Source organism: Priapulus caudatus, unplaced genomic scaffold (assembly GCF_000485595.1).
Source record: "Priapulus caudatus unplaced genomic scaffold, Priapulus_caudatus-5.0.1 Scaffold239, whole genome shotgun sequence".
Lineage (NCBI taxonomy): Eukaryota > Metazoa > Priapulida > Priapulimorpha > Priapulimorphida > Priapulidae > Priapulus > Priapulus caudatus.
Genome location: NW_014577300.1, coordinates 133,419 through 149,591, shown reverse-complemented (window position 1 = coordinate 149,591; position 16,173 = coordinate 133,419). Strand labels below are relative to the sequence as shown.

Below are 16,173 nucleotides of genomic sequence, written 5' to 3'. Positions count from 1 at the left end.
AAACGAGCCAGCGGTCAAACAGAGTCAGGGGGACAGAGAGCCCTCACGAGCGCATTGCCTATACCAGCGCAATATATTTATGCCTTGCTATGCAGCTCGTCTTAACAGTTCAGCGATACATATGTTGGAACCAAGATCTACATGCAGTATCAGGAGAGCGCTGAAAAAAAACGTTTGGCATTTGCGGTAGGACGTATCTGTGAATCTATGTATTATATGCATGCTTGCTAGGCCATAATAAAAATTATTGTTTGTTTGCCATTCACCCGACTGAGCCCGCCAAAGAGGGGGCCGACTCAACATTTTTAGCCTCATCTACGTAGCAGAATGCAGCTTGTAGTAATCGCGTGATGATCGTCGTCCGTCGCGGTCCGTCCGTGGGCGAGCGTCCGGTCCGTCCGTCAAACAGTTCGGGCACAAATCTTAAAGAGCGCTCGGACTGACGGGTCACTATCCATCGGGGTGTGGGGGGTAATCCGGAAAACGAGTTGGATGTCGAAGCTGGGTGGGTCAAAAGGTCAAAGTCAAGCCAGGTGTAAAATACAGGTGGAACATTGCACTCCTTGTAACTTTAAGGTATAGGGAGGAAATGCAGATTGCGGCACAAATCTAAACGGCTCGACCTAGCTCGGGTGATACGTTGGTGTTGGTATGCATCATGTAGGAAAACCATCACTTGCCGAAATTGCTGGGAGCCACAGGTTCACAAGGTCAATCGGGCACAGGGCGAGATTTTAACATTTTCTGAGGACAATGTCTGACGGAGCATTGCAGAAACCTTTTTGGTTTCAGCGTAGGGCTAGCGTGATTTTGTCACTGGCATTATTGAAAGGAACATGAAATCACTTTCTGTCTGACATGCGAAGAGTACAGTTGTCAGATAACCTTTGAACCCTCAGGCGAGGAGGGTTTAAACATGGATTTTTGACTGTCTGTCTAAAAGGACATTTGACTGCCGGTGAGTTTGCTAGTAGAAGGAATCGTGACTTACATGCCTGGGTGGTATGAGCTACTAATGCTCACAGATGAAATTTCAAAAGCTAAATCTTGTTAAGAAGGTTTATGCTCCTTAAATCGTAAATTCGTATAGGCATCTGTGTGCTGTCAGTATGTTACATGTTACCGTATGCCACTGATGGTACTGCCAGTGCATGTTCTTGGGTTGGTAAGCTGTACTGTGTATTTTGCCTGGTTAAGTGTTACAGGGTCGGAGCTCTCTATTGCAGCCTGTAGGCTTGCTAGGTAATATGGATGAGGACTTACCTTACTTCTTCTTGCAAAATAGTTGTGCTACTTGAACGATGGGACGCTTCATCTTTAATCGACAGACACTTAAAACGTAACACCCATCTCGTCCAGGCAACTTTCATAACGATGCCCATACGAACTTCCTTTGGAGAAGGTTCCTGTACCATCCCTACTGATTCCACTGTTTCTCGCGTGTATGTGAACACTATTGGGGACTAACAGGGCTTTACAGCAATCCCACCACTCTACCAGCAGAGTCACCGCAGTAGACGTTAGATGAGCGGCTGTCGCTCTGCGGGGCACTTGTTTATTGATCTTTTCCATTTTTTTTTTTTCAACAAATTGTATGCACTGTACATGTATATAAAATCTGTCAGCAATACATTATATTACAAGCAAAACAACATTCAACATAAAAGGTATCTCACACCAAGCACACCGCCGGGAGCATGTAGACACCATGCTGACATGGTAAAAAGACCCCTCTCCAAAAAATTAAGGCGGCCCTACCTACCTACCCAAACTTTTCAGCCTGGGTGGTCGGATGTGAGGGCAAACAAATATTTTTTTAATTGTGGCCTTATGTGCACGAATTCACTATTGGTTTGATGCGCAAATGACAAATCTAAGGTTAGGGTTACATATCTATTACATGGTTTTCCTTCCAGATTCTTAACAATCCGCCCATTCTATTTTGTGATGAGCCTACATCGGGCCTGGACTCTTACATGGCAGAAAACATAGTCAGTGTGTTGGGGAGACTAGCAGCAACAAACAGAACAATCATGTGCACAATTCACCAACCTTCATCTCAAGTCTTTCAGATGTTTGATAGGTATTGGTACAAAAAACTTGTCATTATATTAGATACATTGTAAGAGTTTGAAGAAGTTTACTGGGTGGGGGTCGGTAGAGAGATCGAGCTTGTTGGATTGGCCAACTTTGCCGTAGGCCGAGAAGAGGGAACTGGTGCAATGCTGCTGCTGGTTACTGCTGACTGTTTAAGGTTTGCAAATTTTTTAAATATATAAATTAAGAAAACGTGCATATAACACTTATATATATTATCAGGAGTAGATAATAGGGGAGAGGAGTGTGACATCAATAAACAAGGGAATTCGTCGGATTTACGTAGCTTAATCATACCTACGATTTACTACGGTAAGCCAACCAATTGAGCTCAAATCGTACACAGCAGTACATATCGGCCTGAGCTCGAGTGCGAAATGCGTTTCCTCGTATACACTGCAATCCGGGAGATATAGACTAAAACGTACGACACGATTTTCCCATTCTGTAGCCAGCAAAAATCTTTGTCGTTCAGAGACGAATTTGAAACAGAAGGCAAGCTTACGTAACGCTGGCTATCGCTAACCTGCGGCGCGCAATGCTGGCTAGCGCCGCTGGGAGATGACGGCCGACGCTGCTCGATACGGATTTAGCGTGCTTGTGCGTGTATGCGGCATGTCAGCTGTATGCCGGCATGCCGGTAGTGTTAGCGTGTACCGGGCGCAAAGGTTATCTCGGCCGAGTGTTGCGGTTGTGAGTGGTGAGGTGAGTCGTGCCCAGGTGAGCCACATTGCCCCGCCGAGTTAAGCAATATAGTGCGTTAGGTAGCTGCCTTTTGCTTTCAAAATGTTCTGCTGAACGCATAGCATTTGCTGGGCGACAGAATGGAAAATTGTGTCGTACGTTTTAGGTCTATATCTCGGATTGGCAGGTGTATACGAGGAACCATTTCGCCACCGAGTGCTAGGCGAATATACTGTGTACGATTGGTGTAGCTCAAGTCGGTTGCGTTACGCGAGGCGCGGATTTAGATGGAGCGGCACATCCGGCCCTGTTGCCCCCTTTTTAAACAAAACGAATAAAAAACTAATACATTATTAAAAAAATTAAAAAATTAAAAAATTAAAAAATTTTAAAAATTTTTTATTCTCACATTTCAATGTTCGCTAAATTAACGGTTACAAGATGGAGTTCCAGTCGAGAAGGAACTGGAGCAGGTCGAGTGACCCATTTTCGATGTTTAACATAACAATTCAAATTTTGTCAGGCTTCTTCTGAATTTCCTGCCAAAGAAAAACATTCTCAGAGTCATTATAAGAACTTTGATTGTCTTACATTGTTAGAGATATATTTCTCTGGCCTGCAACTGTTATATGTCATATGTATGTAAACCGGCAGTTCATCATTAGGAAGAAAGTTGACTAATTTTATTTTGCTTCTGTAATGAAAACATACTCATACTGTAATACAAACATTCTATTCAAGTTGAAATATATTCGAAGTTATTACAAATTTGTATTTTTGTGTTGGAAATGCCCATATTTTCTCCTAGCCTAGCTCCAATAGTTATTTGATATGTGAATGTGCTTCATGTAATACCACCATGATCATTGTCATTAACATATAATAAGGTTTAAAAAAATTTCCAGTGTAATATAATTTCTAGTACATTTGACGGTCTTGCCTCCCCCCCCCCCCGCCCCATGGACGAAAGGTCTGCCGTCACGCCCACTATCAAATTTAACACATAAATGCTTGCTGCAGATATGCAGTTACAAATACCCTCACAGTAGTGCACCAGATTGCCCACGCAGAGCAGAGTAACCCCCTCCCATCTACCCTCCCCCAGGGCGTGCTACAGGGGGGGCGGGGTCCAGGAAGTTCCGGACTCTCCTGCTCGCACAGAAAAGCGCTTCTGAGGGCGTTTGTGTGTGTATTTGGCGAGAGAAGATGGATGCTGTGTTGGTGTCTCTGCCTCGGGACCTCTCCTTCGCGTGCCTCGCCAAGTACTGGGTTACCGCTAGACCCCCCCCCCCCTGCCGCTCCCAATCCTGTACTTCGCCCCTGCCCCCCCTCACTTCGCTCTTCGGCTCAGGCTTTGGTCGCTCCGATGATCTCGCCGTCTATCATCCCCCACATTTCCACTGACATAAATTGCTCATTTGGTGCCCCTCTTTTTGAAAATTCTTGGATCCGGCGCCCTGGCGTTACGCTAGTACACCTAGGTATTTTAAGGCTAGAAAGTGACCGAATTTCCCTTGGTTATTATGTCACACTCCTTCCCTATTATCTACTCCTGAGATTAAATTATTATATTATTATTATTTTATATTAAATTATAAGAATAAACCAAATATTAAAGCATATTTTATTTATTCAAAAACTATAGCGTGTGTACAAATGAATCTAATACTTGATCTGTTTTCACTCCAGTGTTCTCTTCATAACAGAAGGTAGGACAGCATTTCTTGGTTCAAGGAAGGAGGCATTGTCATTTTTCCATAGGTAAGTAGTTGAGTGAACCATGGAACCAATGTCTTGCTCGTTTGCCAATAAATACTCTTCTAGGGACTAAATACCATATTGCAATTAAAAAACATGGTCTTGCATAATTACCAAGAGAGTTGCATTAAAAGTTAAGTAAGTATTGAATTGAAATACTTGCATGTTAATGTCTAAATCGTAATCTATATGCTTTCAGCCAAGGTTACCCATGTCCGTCAGATTATAATCCAGCCGATTTCTTCATTCATAACCTGTCAATTCGTCCAGGCAAAGAGGATGGCTGCAAAGAAAGCACCAGAGTCAGTTTTACACTACTGTATTCACAGAAATAAAAGCATTACATACTAGCTGGATATATGTAGATGTATATATATTGCCTTTAATAATGCATTCTCAAGCAATGCATGCAAACCATATCAGCATAATAGTTATATTGGTTTCAGTTTTGCAGCTAGAATGCTTTGGCTTGAAATAAAAATACCAATAATTGGTAATAAATTGAAGCACCCTGTATCAGCCACTTGGTAATGTGCTGTGTGTTTATCCAGCCACCGAGCGGTTATTAATTATCATTGGTTCCTAATTACAGTATATCTGCAATGCATTCGAGGCAAGTGAACTCAACGAGAGGATTATGAATCAGATTTCCAATGCAGAGTTCCGAGGAGATAACTATTCTATGGCAGAGGTAAGTAGAGCCATTAACAGTTGGCAGCTTGCAGGCAATGTTACAGTTCAGTACATAAAGCAGGTAGCTGCTACTTCGCGTGGGCCCTTCCCATCACAGCCGAGTGATGAGAGGTTAGTATAACTGCATAATATTAGTTTGGCGCTAGATATGTGGGTGTTCAGGAATCTGTATTAATTTGCATGTCTACATAGATATATATTATAATGTATATCTCCCATACCACTGCCATTTTTTGCACTTCTCAATGTCTTGGGAATGCAAATGTTGCCAGAATATTGATAATTTGGTGCCCACACACTGGCCATGGTAGCCATGCACCAACACCCATGCAATGACTGCATGTGGTAGTTAATCTGCATGCTCTCATATCACAGTGCTTTGGCTCATCTGGTGTTAATGCATTGCCTCACATTATCATATCTCATAATTCAGGTACAAGATGAATTCCTGGCCAAGAGCCGAAGGTAACCATGTTAGAATTAATACAGAAGTGGATTTAATAGTAATTGCACATATTACAAAAACTTAATTAGGGCAGCTGTAACTGTATTTATAACATAATCATTCTATTTTTAATTGATGTTTTTCATTTTATAACTTGGAAATATTTCGATGTTTTAGTTGGGTCAGTGTGAAATTCTAGCATGCCACTAATATGAAATACCTCTCTGCAATGATAATTACATAGTCAAAATGGTATTAATTATATTGTACTCACTATGTGAACTATGATATATGTTGAATTTATTCACTTACATAAAAATGTTGTTTGTGCAGGTATAAGGCAGGGTGGTGTAGACAACTCTCATTGCTACTGTGGAGGTCTTGCAGCACACATTTACGGAACAAATACCGCTGGATAATCAACATATGCCAAAGAATAGTAAGCATGCATCAAATTTCTCGCCAGTTCTTGCAGCAAAATTCATAGATATACCTACTCAGTACTGTGAGCTTGTCTATGTTGTAAAAATTCGCTACAACTTATTTGTATTGCTAATTTCATTATATTTCTTTGGCAAATCTAAACTAATGTACTCGATCCTCTCATGAAAGTAGCACCACAGGATGTTTACACATCCGGGACACAGCCGAGCAAACGCTGTTGTAATTTATTTTCGATGTTTTTTTCGTACAAAATTGTGAAATTTCTTATAATGTTATCTACATTACTTATGCAATCAGCAAACAAATATAGTGTTTTCTTTCCATGAACTATTTGCGCTAGCGTAGGCCTACTGTTAGCGTTCTCGCGGTCGCTTCACTTAACAACAATTTATGTGTATCTATCTATATATGCCAAAACTTTCTCCGAGAAAGTTTTCACAATGCACATTTCGGAGCACATTTCTGGCTCAATGAGAATATTTCGTGATGTTTTCATACTGCAAGTATGCTCACAGTAGGTGTATTTAGGCATTTTGTTGCGAGGATTATCCACATTAATTATCGATTTTGCATTTCCATTATTCTCGGAAAAATAATAAATATGTGAGTGGTAGTGAAGCTCATAGGGTCTATGTCCCCCAGGGTACTGCCGGAACGTACCCTGGTAACTATTTGATATAGTTAGGGTTAGGGAGTAGGCGTAGGCGACTCCTTAGACTCGTTAGTGGAGTAGGCGAGATACGGTCCGGCATATTAGATAGTACCGTACCCAGGGTACGTTCTGACAGTACCCTGGGGGACATAGATCCTCTCAGCGGTAGTGAAGCCACTTCTAGAAGCTAGCTGAACATATTACCAAAGTAATTAACAGACCGATTCAAAATCTTTTTCTTATGAATCCTGTCATTTTACATTCATATCAGATCGTAGTAAATGGTTTCACGTTAGGGTTAACGTTAAGTAATACAGCGTACATCTTTGACGTGATTGATGTATAGTGAAATTCTGAAAGTCATGACAGCAGTGCCAGGCACCGTCCATTCAAAAAGCATATACACTGATAATCCGGTGTAACACAGGCAGTTGGGTCCAAAATTTTGGTACTTATTATATTAAATTTATATATTTTGATGTAGTAGACAGGGTACTAAGTAGCCACATGGAAATATCTTGGAATTTTAAATATGTGCTTAAAATTCTGTTGAATTTTAAAATGTGTAGATTTTCTTCTAAGACGAAAAAAGGGGTGTCAACATTTTCATAGTTGATTGGGGGTAAACCCATTAACTGAGTTACATGCGATTCTGCAGATGTGTTTTATCTGGTAGATAGTATATAACTACAAATACATTGATTTCACAGATGGTGGCTATTGTACTTGGCTTGCTGTATCTACAAATAGCAAGCACTATCAACCAGACATCTCTGAGTGGAATCACTGGCTTACTATTCTTGATCGTTGTAGAGACTTGTTTCTCGAGCATGTGGGGTTTAATGCTGGTAAGTTGATTGCATTGACAGTTAAACCAGGAAATATCTTCCTGAAATCTTGATTAGATATAAAGGTTATCTCTAAAGGATTATTACAAAAAAATTGCGCATATTATATGATGAGTATCCTAATTTTACAAAGTAGGAGCAATTATAATTTGTCCTATATTTGTATGTATGTGTGCGTGCGTGCTTATCTCTCTCTCTCTCTCTCTCTCTCTCTCTCTCTCTCTCTTCGTGCATCTCATCTTCTCTCTCTCCCGTCATTTTTATAGTTGTATTTCCTGATTTGGCAGCATATTGTTATTGTTTTAAAGTCATGCAGTAACATACAGAAGATGACACGATAAATTATGTATGCTAGTGTTTACAAATACCTAATGAATATTTTCTGTATTTAAGTCTATTCCAGTGGAGACACCTATATTCTTCCGAGAATACAAAAACGGCATGTATGGTGCTGCCCCATACTTCATCTCCAAGGTTGCATCTAATGTGAGTCGCTATGTTGCTTTACTAACCATGCTCTGCATGTAATTTTTCTTACATACATAAGACATGTTCAATTCCTAAATGACCATTGATTTCTTCTTTGTGTTAGTCTTCAGATAATGCCAACATAACTATATTTACAAGTAATGATCTTATTTTTGTAAATAGTATATAATAGCGATCAAAAACTATAATTAAAAAGATACTCCCAAAATCTCCATAGGCAATCACACTCATAGTAGAACCACTTACCTTTGTGAGTATCCTGTACTGGATGTCTGGACTGTATGCTTCCTGGGATGCCTACTTTACAGCCCTGGGTGTCTGCGTCCTCGCATCATTTGTCTCGGGCATGTTTGGTAAGCATATAAGTGATAGACCATGAATATAGGATTGCCGAACAATAATAATATTAATAATAATAGTAAGAATAATTTCATTTTTTATTTATTTATATACATATTGCACACATGCACTCCCATACACACATGCAAAAATCCAGTATATGTATGTTCATCATAAGGGATAATCACAGGTAAAGGCATTACAATTTAACACTAAAAATGTGGGACAAATAAAACAGGTTAAATCTGAGGGGATTTTCTGTTGTTACCATCATTGATCTGTTTGAAATTTATTGCTTGCATTTTTAGCTCATCTGACATAGTCAGATGCAGCTTGTAGAATCGCATGAGCATGCGTCCGTGCGTCCGTCCGGCCGTCCGGTCCGTCACACAGTTGTTGGCACAAATCTTAAACCCGCTTGAGGGCCTGATGTACGGTCACGATGGATTCGGGACGTCTGCGGAGCGGGGATCGTCAAAACGAGTTGGGATGTCGATAGCTGGCGGGTCAAAGGGCAAGTCAAGAGGTGTAAAAAGAAGGGGCGAACATTCCCTCCTTAACTTAAGGTATACGCGGGAGAACATGAGAATTGCGGCCACAATTTGCTAAACGGCTCGACCGGGTAGGTCGTCGATAGTCGGCTGTATAGCATCCATGTAGAGGAAAAAGCCATCACTGTGCCGAGGCACAATGGATGGGTCTTAGGCGAGGAGTTTCAGAAGGTCAATGGGGGCACAGGGGAGATTGTAGACATTTTTTTAGGACAACTGGCTGACGGCAGCGATTGAAAACTTTTTTTGTGTTCGAAGCGGTGACTTAGGATTGTCTTATGGCTTTAGTTGAGAAGGACATGAATGTACTTTTTGCTGCAATGCGAGAGTCAAAGTGTCGGATAACCTGTTTGACCCTCAGAGGAGCGGGTTAAACGATAGGAATTTGTTAGCTGTTAGCAAAGAATTTTACTGCGCGGTTTTGCTAGTAGAAATCGTATACATGCCGGAGGCTATGACGGGCTATATGCTCACAGTGACATTTTTCAAGCTAAATTTTGGTTGAAGAAGGCTTTAGGCTCTTTAAAAAATTTTGTCGCTATAATTTTCGTATTGGCATTCTGTACTGTTCAGGTGTGTTATGTAACGTATGCCAGACTTGCCAGTGGCCACTGGCCGGGATGTGGTGGTGGGGATCAGTACTGTGTAGTTGGGGCCTGGTTAATTAGGTTACGAGTGTGGCAGCTCTCGTATTTCAGCCTGTAGGCGGGTTGCGTAGGTAAATGATGAGTGGCTTCCCGTATTCTGTCTTTGAAATAGTTGTTGCCTACTACGTATGATGGGGGAGCTTCCTGCTTTCTCTTAAGACACTTAAACGTACGCCGCCATCTCGTGGACCAAGACTTTTACATACAGGATCCGCAACAGAACATTCCCATTGAGAATGGCATCCTGATACCATCCCTGTGCCCTATTCCGACCTTGTTTCGAGCGCGTAGGTGAACACATTTGGGACACAAGGGTTTACTAGGAATCCCACCACTTCACCACAGAGTCACCGCAGTAGACATTAGATGAGCGCTGTCGCTGCGCGGCACTTGTTGAGTAGAACCGATTTCTTTTGAAAGATATCCCTGGTGGTGTGGTGCCTGCTGGCACCGACCTTTCTAATGGCTGATTTACTACCCCGTCAAAAATAAGGATTATGTGTTGTATGCTTATATTAACATATTTAAACATTGTTCTGCATGAAATGAATACGTTCTATGTAAACAAAATCACACATTTTCTGCTACTACAGACAAAATTGTGTTAAAAAGCGATTTGTTGTTAAATTGGAATTTTACGCATTTACTCATTCATTATGTACAGCAATGAAAGAAATAATAGACTATTGACATGCCAGACAGGGTGTTTTGAATATCTATGTGTGTGCTTGTAGGTGTGTGCGTGCGTGCATGTGTGCGGGCGTTCATGCGGGCGTGCGTGCGTGCACGCATGTGTTCGGGTGTGCGAGCGTATGTGTCTCTGTGTTTTGTTATCATTGCAATTATTCGGTTGCTGTATTTCTTTTTATAATTTCTAGGTTTCCTGTTTTCTGCAATATCATCAAATATAACGGCTTTGACAACAATGATGGGCCTTGTAAACGTCACCCTGCTTTTGTTCTCTGGACTTTTCGTGCAGATGACGTAAGTTCATTAGTTGATTCCAAGTTCGTTTATAGATTCCTGTAGATTATCAGTTTATCAAGTATAGACATATAAAACAATGGAATCTAACAAATAACAGAATATAAAGTTTATAATAGTATTTAGAAAAATTATTATTATAAAATTTCCATGCTGTTATCTCTGCTTGCTCAATTAATCTAAATTTTCACGTAAGCACATTCCTACGAATACATACTCGTGTAGACAAGTACGTAAACGGACTCTAAGAGGTACACTGTTTACTTGCAGAACATTTCCAAAAGCTGTGAGCTGGGTGCAAGAGGTTTCTTGGTTTCGTTTGGCTAGTGAAGCTCTCCTTATAAACCAGTGGACCCGAATCGACTACATTGGTGCATTTTAAGATAGCACATATTGAGTAAAACCTTACGTATAGGTTTTGAGTTTCAGTTATTTGTTCTCTATACGATCACTTAACGATCGGCAGACATGTACAGTCAAACATGTTAGCGATCGACCCTTCTATGAAATGGACACCTGTCTATGAAGGGCACTTTTGGGGTTTTCCTTGAGGGACTATTATGTACAGAATAAATTATATATTTTAAAGGGAGTGAATGTTTAATTGCATAATTCAGAATAGAGTGAATATTTCATAGTTCACGTTTCAGAGTTATTTTACCTCTTTATCTCTGTTTTTGGTTCTGACTGATAGATTTTGTTGAAACCTCTTTTTTTCTTTATATAGAATGTGAATACGAGTCTCTACCATGTAAGCAAAACGGTTTGGATGTCCTCGAGCAATACAGCTTCAAGCCGGTAAGAATAATGGTAGGATTTAGTACTAGCTCTCTAAAGAACTACAGACAGGCTTTCTCTAGATTTTAATTATGGGGCCCACCATGATTATAGATTTGGCTCCTGTCGTATTGGGTGACAGTTGTCTAACTTCGTACTAGATTCATATTGTCTATTTTTGAGCTCACTGGACATCGTTACAGTAATGATGCTATTGCTCAATATTGCGGTCGTCTTCCGTTTGTCGACGTATCCGTACTGATGCCCGAGTCAGACATCGTTGGCTACATGCGTCAAAGCGCAGATTATAAGTCGGAACGTTTGACCAATGTTTGAAAGTTGGGCGTTTAGGGTTGTACTGCTATTGTCTGCATAGGTTGAACGACTATTTTGGAGCACGCCAGTCGACGTACTTTCGGCCCGGCAATTTATTTGGGCAAAAATTGGAATGGCATTTCAGTTCAGGGTTCGAACGGATTTGTATTTTTGGACATGTGAATGATAAGGGCTAAGGGTTTTGATGTATAAAAAAAAAGGATTATGCAATTAGTTTTTCAGTAGGATTTTGCATTAAGTAGTATGGCTATTATATTGAGCACAACGGAGTCTGGTGAGGGGTGCAGCTGTGGTGCATGTTTAGATATTTCGGGTGACAGAATAGTTCTTTGGAATGAAAATTGGTGGATTTGCTCTGCCCTGCGGATGTAAAACGTCTATATTAGAGGTAATGTTTGAACAAAAGGCATGGGCGGAAGCGGCATAAGGGTATGGTTATTTCAAGAACGCGCAAGGCTAGAGAAACATCAAAGCGGCATAGTGCGCAATGTACTGGTCACAAATGTGTGGATTATTTTGGTTTGATAAAATTAGTGTATTGCGATATACAGATAGGGGCAACCATGTGCTAACCGCTAGAAACTCATACGGAGTAAACGAGTTTCCATGAACAATTAACCTTTGAGAGAAGGAAGTTGTGTGTTAGATAGGGGCGAGGGGCAATGGACATTGTCACGGTGGTTATAGAGTACGGTGGAGGTAGCCGTATACTGCTGCAGATTACACGTGGTGACGCATGGGACGCTCCGCTTTTAGGGCAGGCCTAAATCTGAATATTATGAAAACTATACAATTGGCGGAATATTTAGGTGTCGCCGATCATGCCACATCTCAGATTGTGTCCATTACAGTTTGATTTCAGCAATGAAGCAAAGATGTATGTTATCAGAGAGAGTATTAAGTGGGAGTTTCGCCGAGTAGGATATGATTAAGTTTCTATAAGGTGGTACGGTTGTTACGTCGGGATGGTTTGTTCAATTAAATGAATGTTTGTCGGAATCTGCGAAATTTTGGTAGGTTTTTGGTTGAGTACGTTACGAGTGGATCAGTTGCACGTTTCATGTGTTTTATGTTGGTTCTGTTGGTCTGCTTGGGTACGTTAGATTGTGCATAGATTGCCCTTTATTTTTCATGTCAGCATGGTCCTTGTATGTTTATTAATTACTAATGTTAGCTGATAACTAACAGTGACTTGACGATTACTAATTATTCTTTCTCGCTTAGTTGGCGTATTAGCTCTGCTGTCTGTAGGATATGGGGTTTCTCTGAGCGTGGGACGGAGAGATGGGATGTCGGGATGGTAGAGCGGTCGGCCGCTGTAAATGCAAACTCTTGATACTTTCATTCTCGTTTGCTGACTGGGTAGCGGGGGTGTGATGGTCGTATTATGCTAGTACATATTTGGCAAGAGCGCCCTAGTTTAATCACTTGCCTACTGAGTACATTAGAGATCAGAATGGGTGCTCAGTTGTATTTCATGTGGGCATATCCGATACTATCTAGACATGATGTGGTGTGTTAAAATCTGTGTTTCTTACTGGCGATGTTCCTTCTTGTCATTCAGGCTAGTCGCGCATGTTGATAATAATATATTGAGGTATGTTAATACGGCATTGACCGCAGTTTTGGGCGTTGTTTACGTTATGTATGACTAACTGATGTTGCTTGGGGCAACACAACAGAGTGAGTGTGTACAAGCACTTCATATTGGGTCGAAAACCTCATTGTGAATTATGGCCTCTGGTACTAACATGATGTCACTATGATAGGTGACCAAGACGGGCTGCTGAAGTGAGCGATACAGGGTGTGTGCGTGGGTGTGCATTCGTCGTCCTGAGAATATGTCTTATAGTTTCTGATATGATCTAAAATAAATAACGAGGGATCCGTCGCAAACGGTAGTTTCTTTATATTATAGTGTTGTTATATGCTTACAAGAGTAGATATAGAGACTTATTAGTGTTACTTTGATAGTGCAAGCAGAAAGTATTCTATTTTTTTGCCAAACTTATCAATCAATCAGTATTTAAGTAAAGCGGTATCGTTACTTTACTCTAGGTATCTAGGGTGACAGTGGGCCTAGGATTTTCAGTTAATTTAGGTTAATACCTGCGTATAAGTTAAACAAGCTGGTGCGAGGATTGTCATTTCACCATTATAGACATTGACTGCGTTGGTGCAAACCACTTTTTCAGCTAAGGCTCGCTACGTAGAGAGCCGAATGAATATGTTCGGTTGAAAATTTAGTTAATATATTGCATTTGGGGATTCCGGGCCGCGCCGGGCCTCTTGATTCACATCGCATAATAAATTCCGGATCAAATGTTATCATTGGGAGCGCGCGTTTCTAAAGTGTGTCGTGAGGACAAGCTGGTCGAAGGTGGTTGTAATAGAGATAGTATTATACCCTATTAATTAGGTATTTGTAACAATATGTGTATGGTTTAGATGACTTGGTATATTATCAGGTAACGTGTAACGAGTTCGTTGCTGTGATTATCTAAAATCTATATCGTAGGATATGACGATTATTTTATTCCCTTTTAAATGTCTGCCCATGTCTCGCCGTTTCTCCTCCGGTGGCAATCAATGACGATTTATAGTTGAGGGTTTTATACTGCAATGGTCCGTTAAGCCTATCTTTTATGATTTGGGGGGGTTTCGTTTTTCAATGTTGGGATTTGCTAGACAGGGGGTGCTGTCACAGGATTTGGCTTGTTATCCAGGGCGGGGGGGTGGTGTATAACCGTAATCCGAAAGTTTCGAGGATGCGAGAGGGGGGGTGTGGGGGTGGGAGCCCGCCGCCTCAGCGTGACGCATTTTTAATGTGTCGCCCCTCCATAGATAGGAGGTTGCTTTATATTTATGACTCTTGACTTGTTGACCTGAGCTGCAGCGAACACGGGGGGTCGGACTGACTGGAACGGCCATGGTACACGCACCGGTGTTCGGGAGCGGCGAAGATGTGTGATATCGTTCAGAAACAATGAAATATAGAGCCGTTGGCCAAGTGTAATGTAATGCAAGACAGATAAGCATTTAGTTTGGCATTTTGTATTGGCTGAGAGTCATGGGAAGGTTGCACAAAACACCACCGCCGGCACACACACACACGGCGCAAACCACCACACACGCAACGCACGGCACACACACATACAACAGCCACGAAAACAAACACGGGGGTGTAGATGTAGTTACCATGGTTAAGAGGGTATCGTGGAAGCCCGGTTAGAGTGGTTATGTTTGTGGAGAGTAGCGGATACACGAAAAGATGTAGGAAGAGAATTCTGGTTGTTGATGGGCTCTGCCTCGGCACTGAAACCAAGTGAGACTATATTATAGTTATAGTGATTATAGGTTTAGAGAGTGGTTAGTCTGACCCTCTTCCGTGTTGTTGTGTCACTTGTTATTATCCTCCTCGTCAACGATGAGTCGACTTGATTGTACGATTGTATTACATTAAAAATATGCGGCTTATAATGCGATTCGAACGGCGTGGAGAATTCGGATCTTTGCATGTTTTTGCAAAAAACGATGCGATATTGGTGGATGTATATTGATACCACTGGAAAGGATGGCAGGCTCAGGAATAGGGGGGGCAACTTGCTCGAATCTGGAAGCATGAGTTTGGCGGCAGGGTTTCGTATGCTGATAGAACATTTTCCGAATCTCTCACTTCGTCGTAGTACTGTTGGAGACAAGAAATTTTTTTAAGGGCGATATCTGCTGCGTTGTTAATGTGCTTATGAATATAATGTTGGTGAGTAGAACTGTTATTGTTAGAGGCTATTATAGTATATATGTATGCATGTGATAATATTAATGATGTTAAGTTAGTGGTTTTACACGAGGGTGCAGTACCAGCAGTATGGGCAATGATAATTGTTCTACGGTGGGGATAATCTTATTAGCACTCGATATAAACGATTACCATGATACACTCTCTCTCTCAATATTTCTTTTATTTTGTTATCAATTTAGATGATCGTAGAAATTTCTAATATGTATGTAATTAATTGTTGCTAGCAGGTGGTGTAAACTATGATAAGCTTTGATGTACTTGTATCACTCAAAACTACTGTATCACACATATGTATGTATCACCTCCCGAAATGTTTATTATTTTATCCGCAGACCGTCGCTATTGCATTCAATAGATTTTTTTCCGCGTGGGACAAATGTCTCAGTGAATTACTGAAGTAAGTTTAATATAATCATATAATAATAATAATAATATATAATAGGATATAAACATTGCCAGGTTATTTTGTGACCTTTCATGGTGCGTAGGTGGTGTGGCTTATGTGTGCGTGTACAGTTGGCGGTGATAGATAGTAAGTCGCATCTGTGTTCTTATCTTTCGCTGCGGTAGTATCGCCGACGTAAGCATGGAAAAATTTTCCAGGATAAGTGGCCGTATGTTGTCGGT

The 16,173-nt window shown here is 41.0% G+C and overlaps 1 protein-coding gene across 1 annotated transcript in view; it reads left to right on the top strand.

Annotated features, from left to right (window-relative positions):
* Nucleotides 1–16,173, top strand: part of LOC106807871 (protein white-like) — a 49,284-nt gene that overhangs the window by 28,737 nt on the left and 4,374 nt on the right. Inside the window, exons 11-23 of the mRNA XM_014810363.1 lie at nt 96–146; nt 1,884–2,083; nt 4,471–4,542; nt 4,739–4,841; nt 5,132–5,230; nt 5,666–5,697; nt 6,011–6,116; nt 7,484–7,621; nt 8,015–8,107; nt 8,328–8,463; nt 10,526–10,631; nt 10,902–11,002; nt 11,359–11,429. Of these exons, the coding sequence (XP_014665849.1) occupies nt 96–146; nt 1,884–2,083; nt 4,471–4,542; nt 4,739–4,841; nt 5,132–5,230; nt 5,666–5,697; nt 6,011–6,116; nt 7,484–7,621; nt 8,015–8,107; nt 8,328–8,463; nt 10,526–10,631; nt 10,902–11,002; nt 11,359–11,429 (1,308 nt within the window). The remainder of the gene's footprint in view (nt 1–95; nt 147–1,883; nt 2,084–4,470; nt 4,543–4,738; nt 4,842–5,131; nt 5,231–5,665; nt 5,698–6,010; nt 6,117–7,483; nt 7,622–8,014; nt 8,108–8,327; nt 8,464–10,525; nt 10,632–10,901; nt 11,003–11,358; nt 11,430–16,173) is intronic.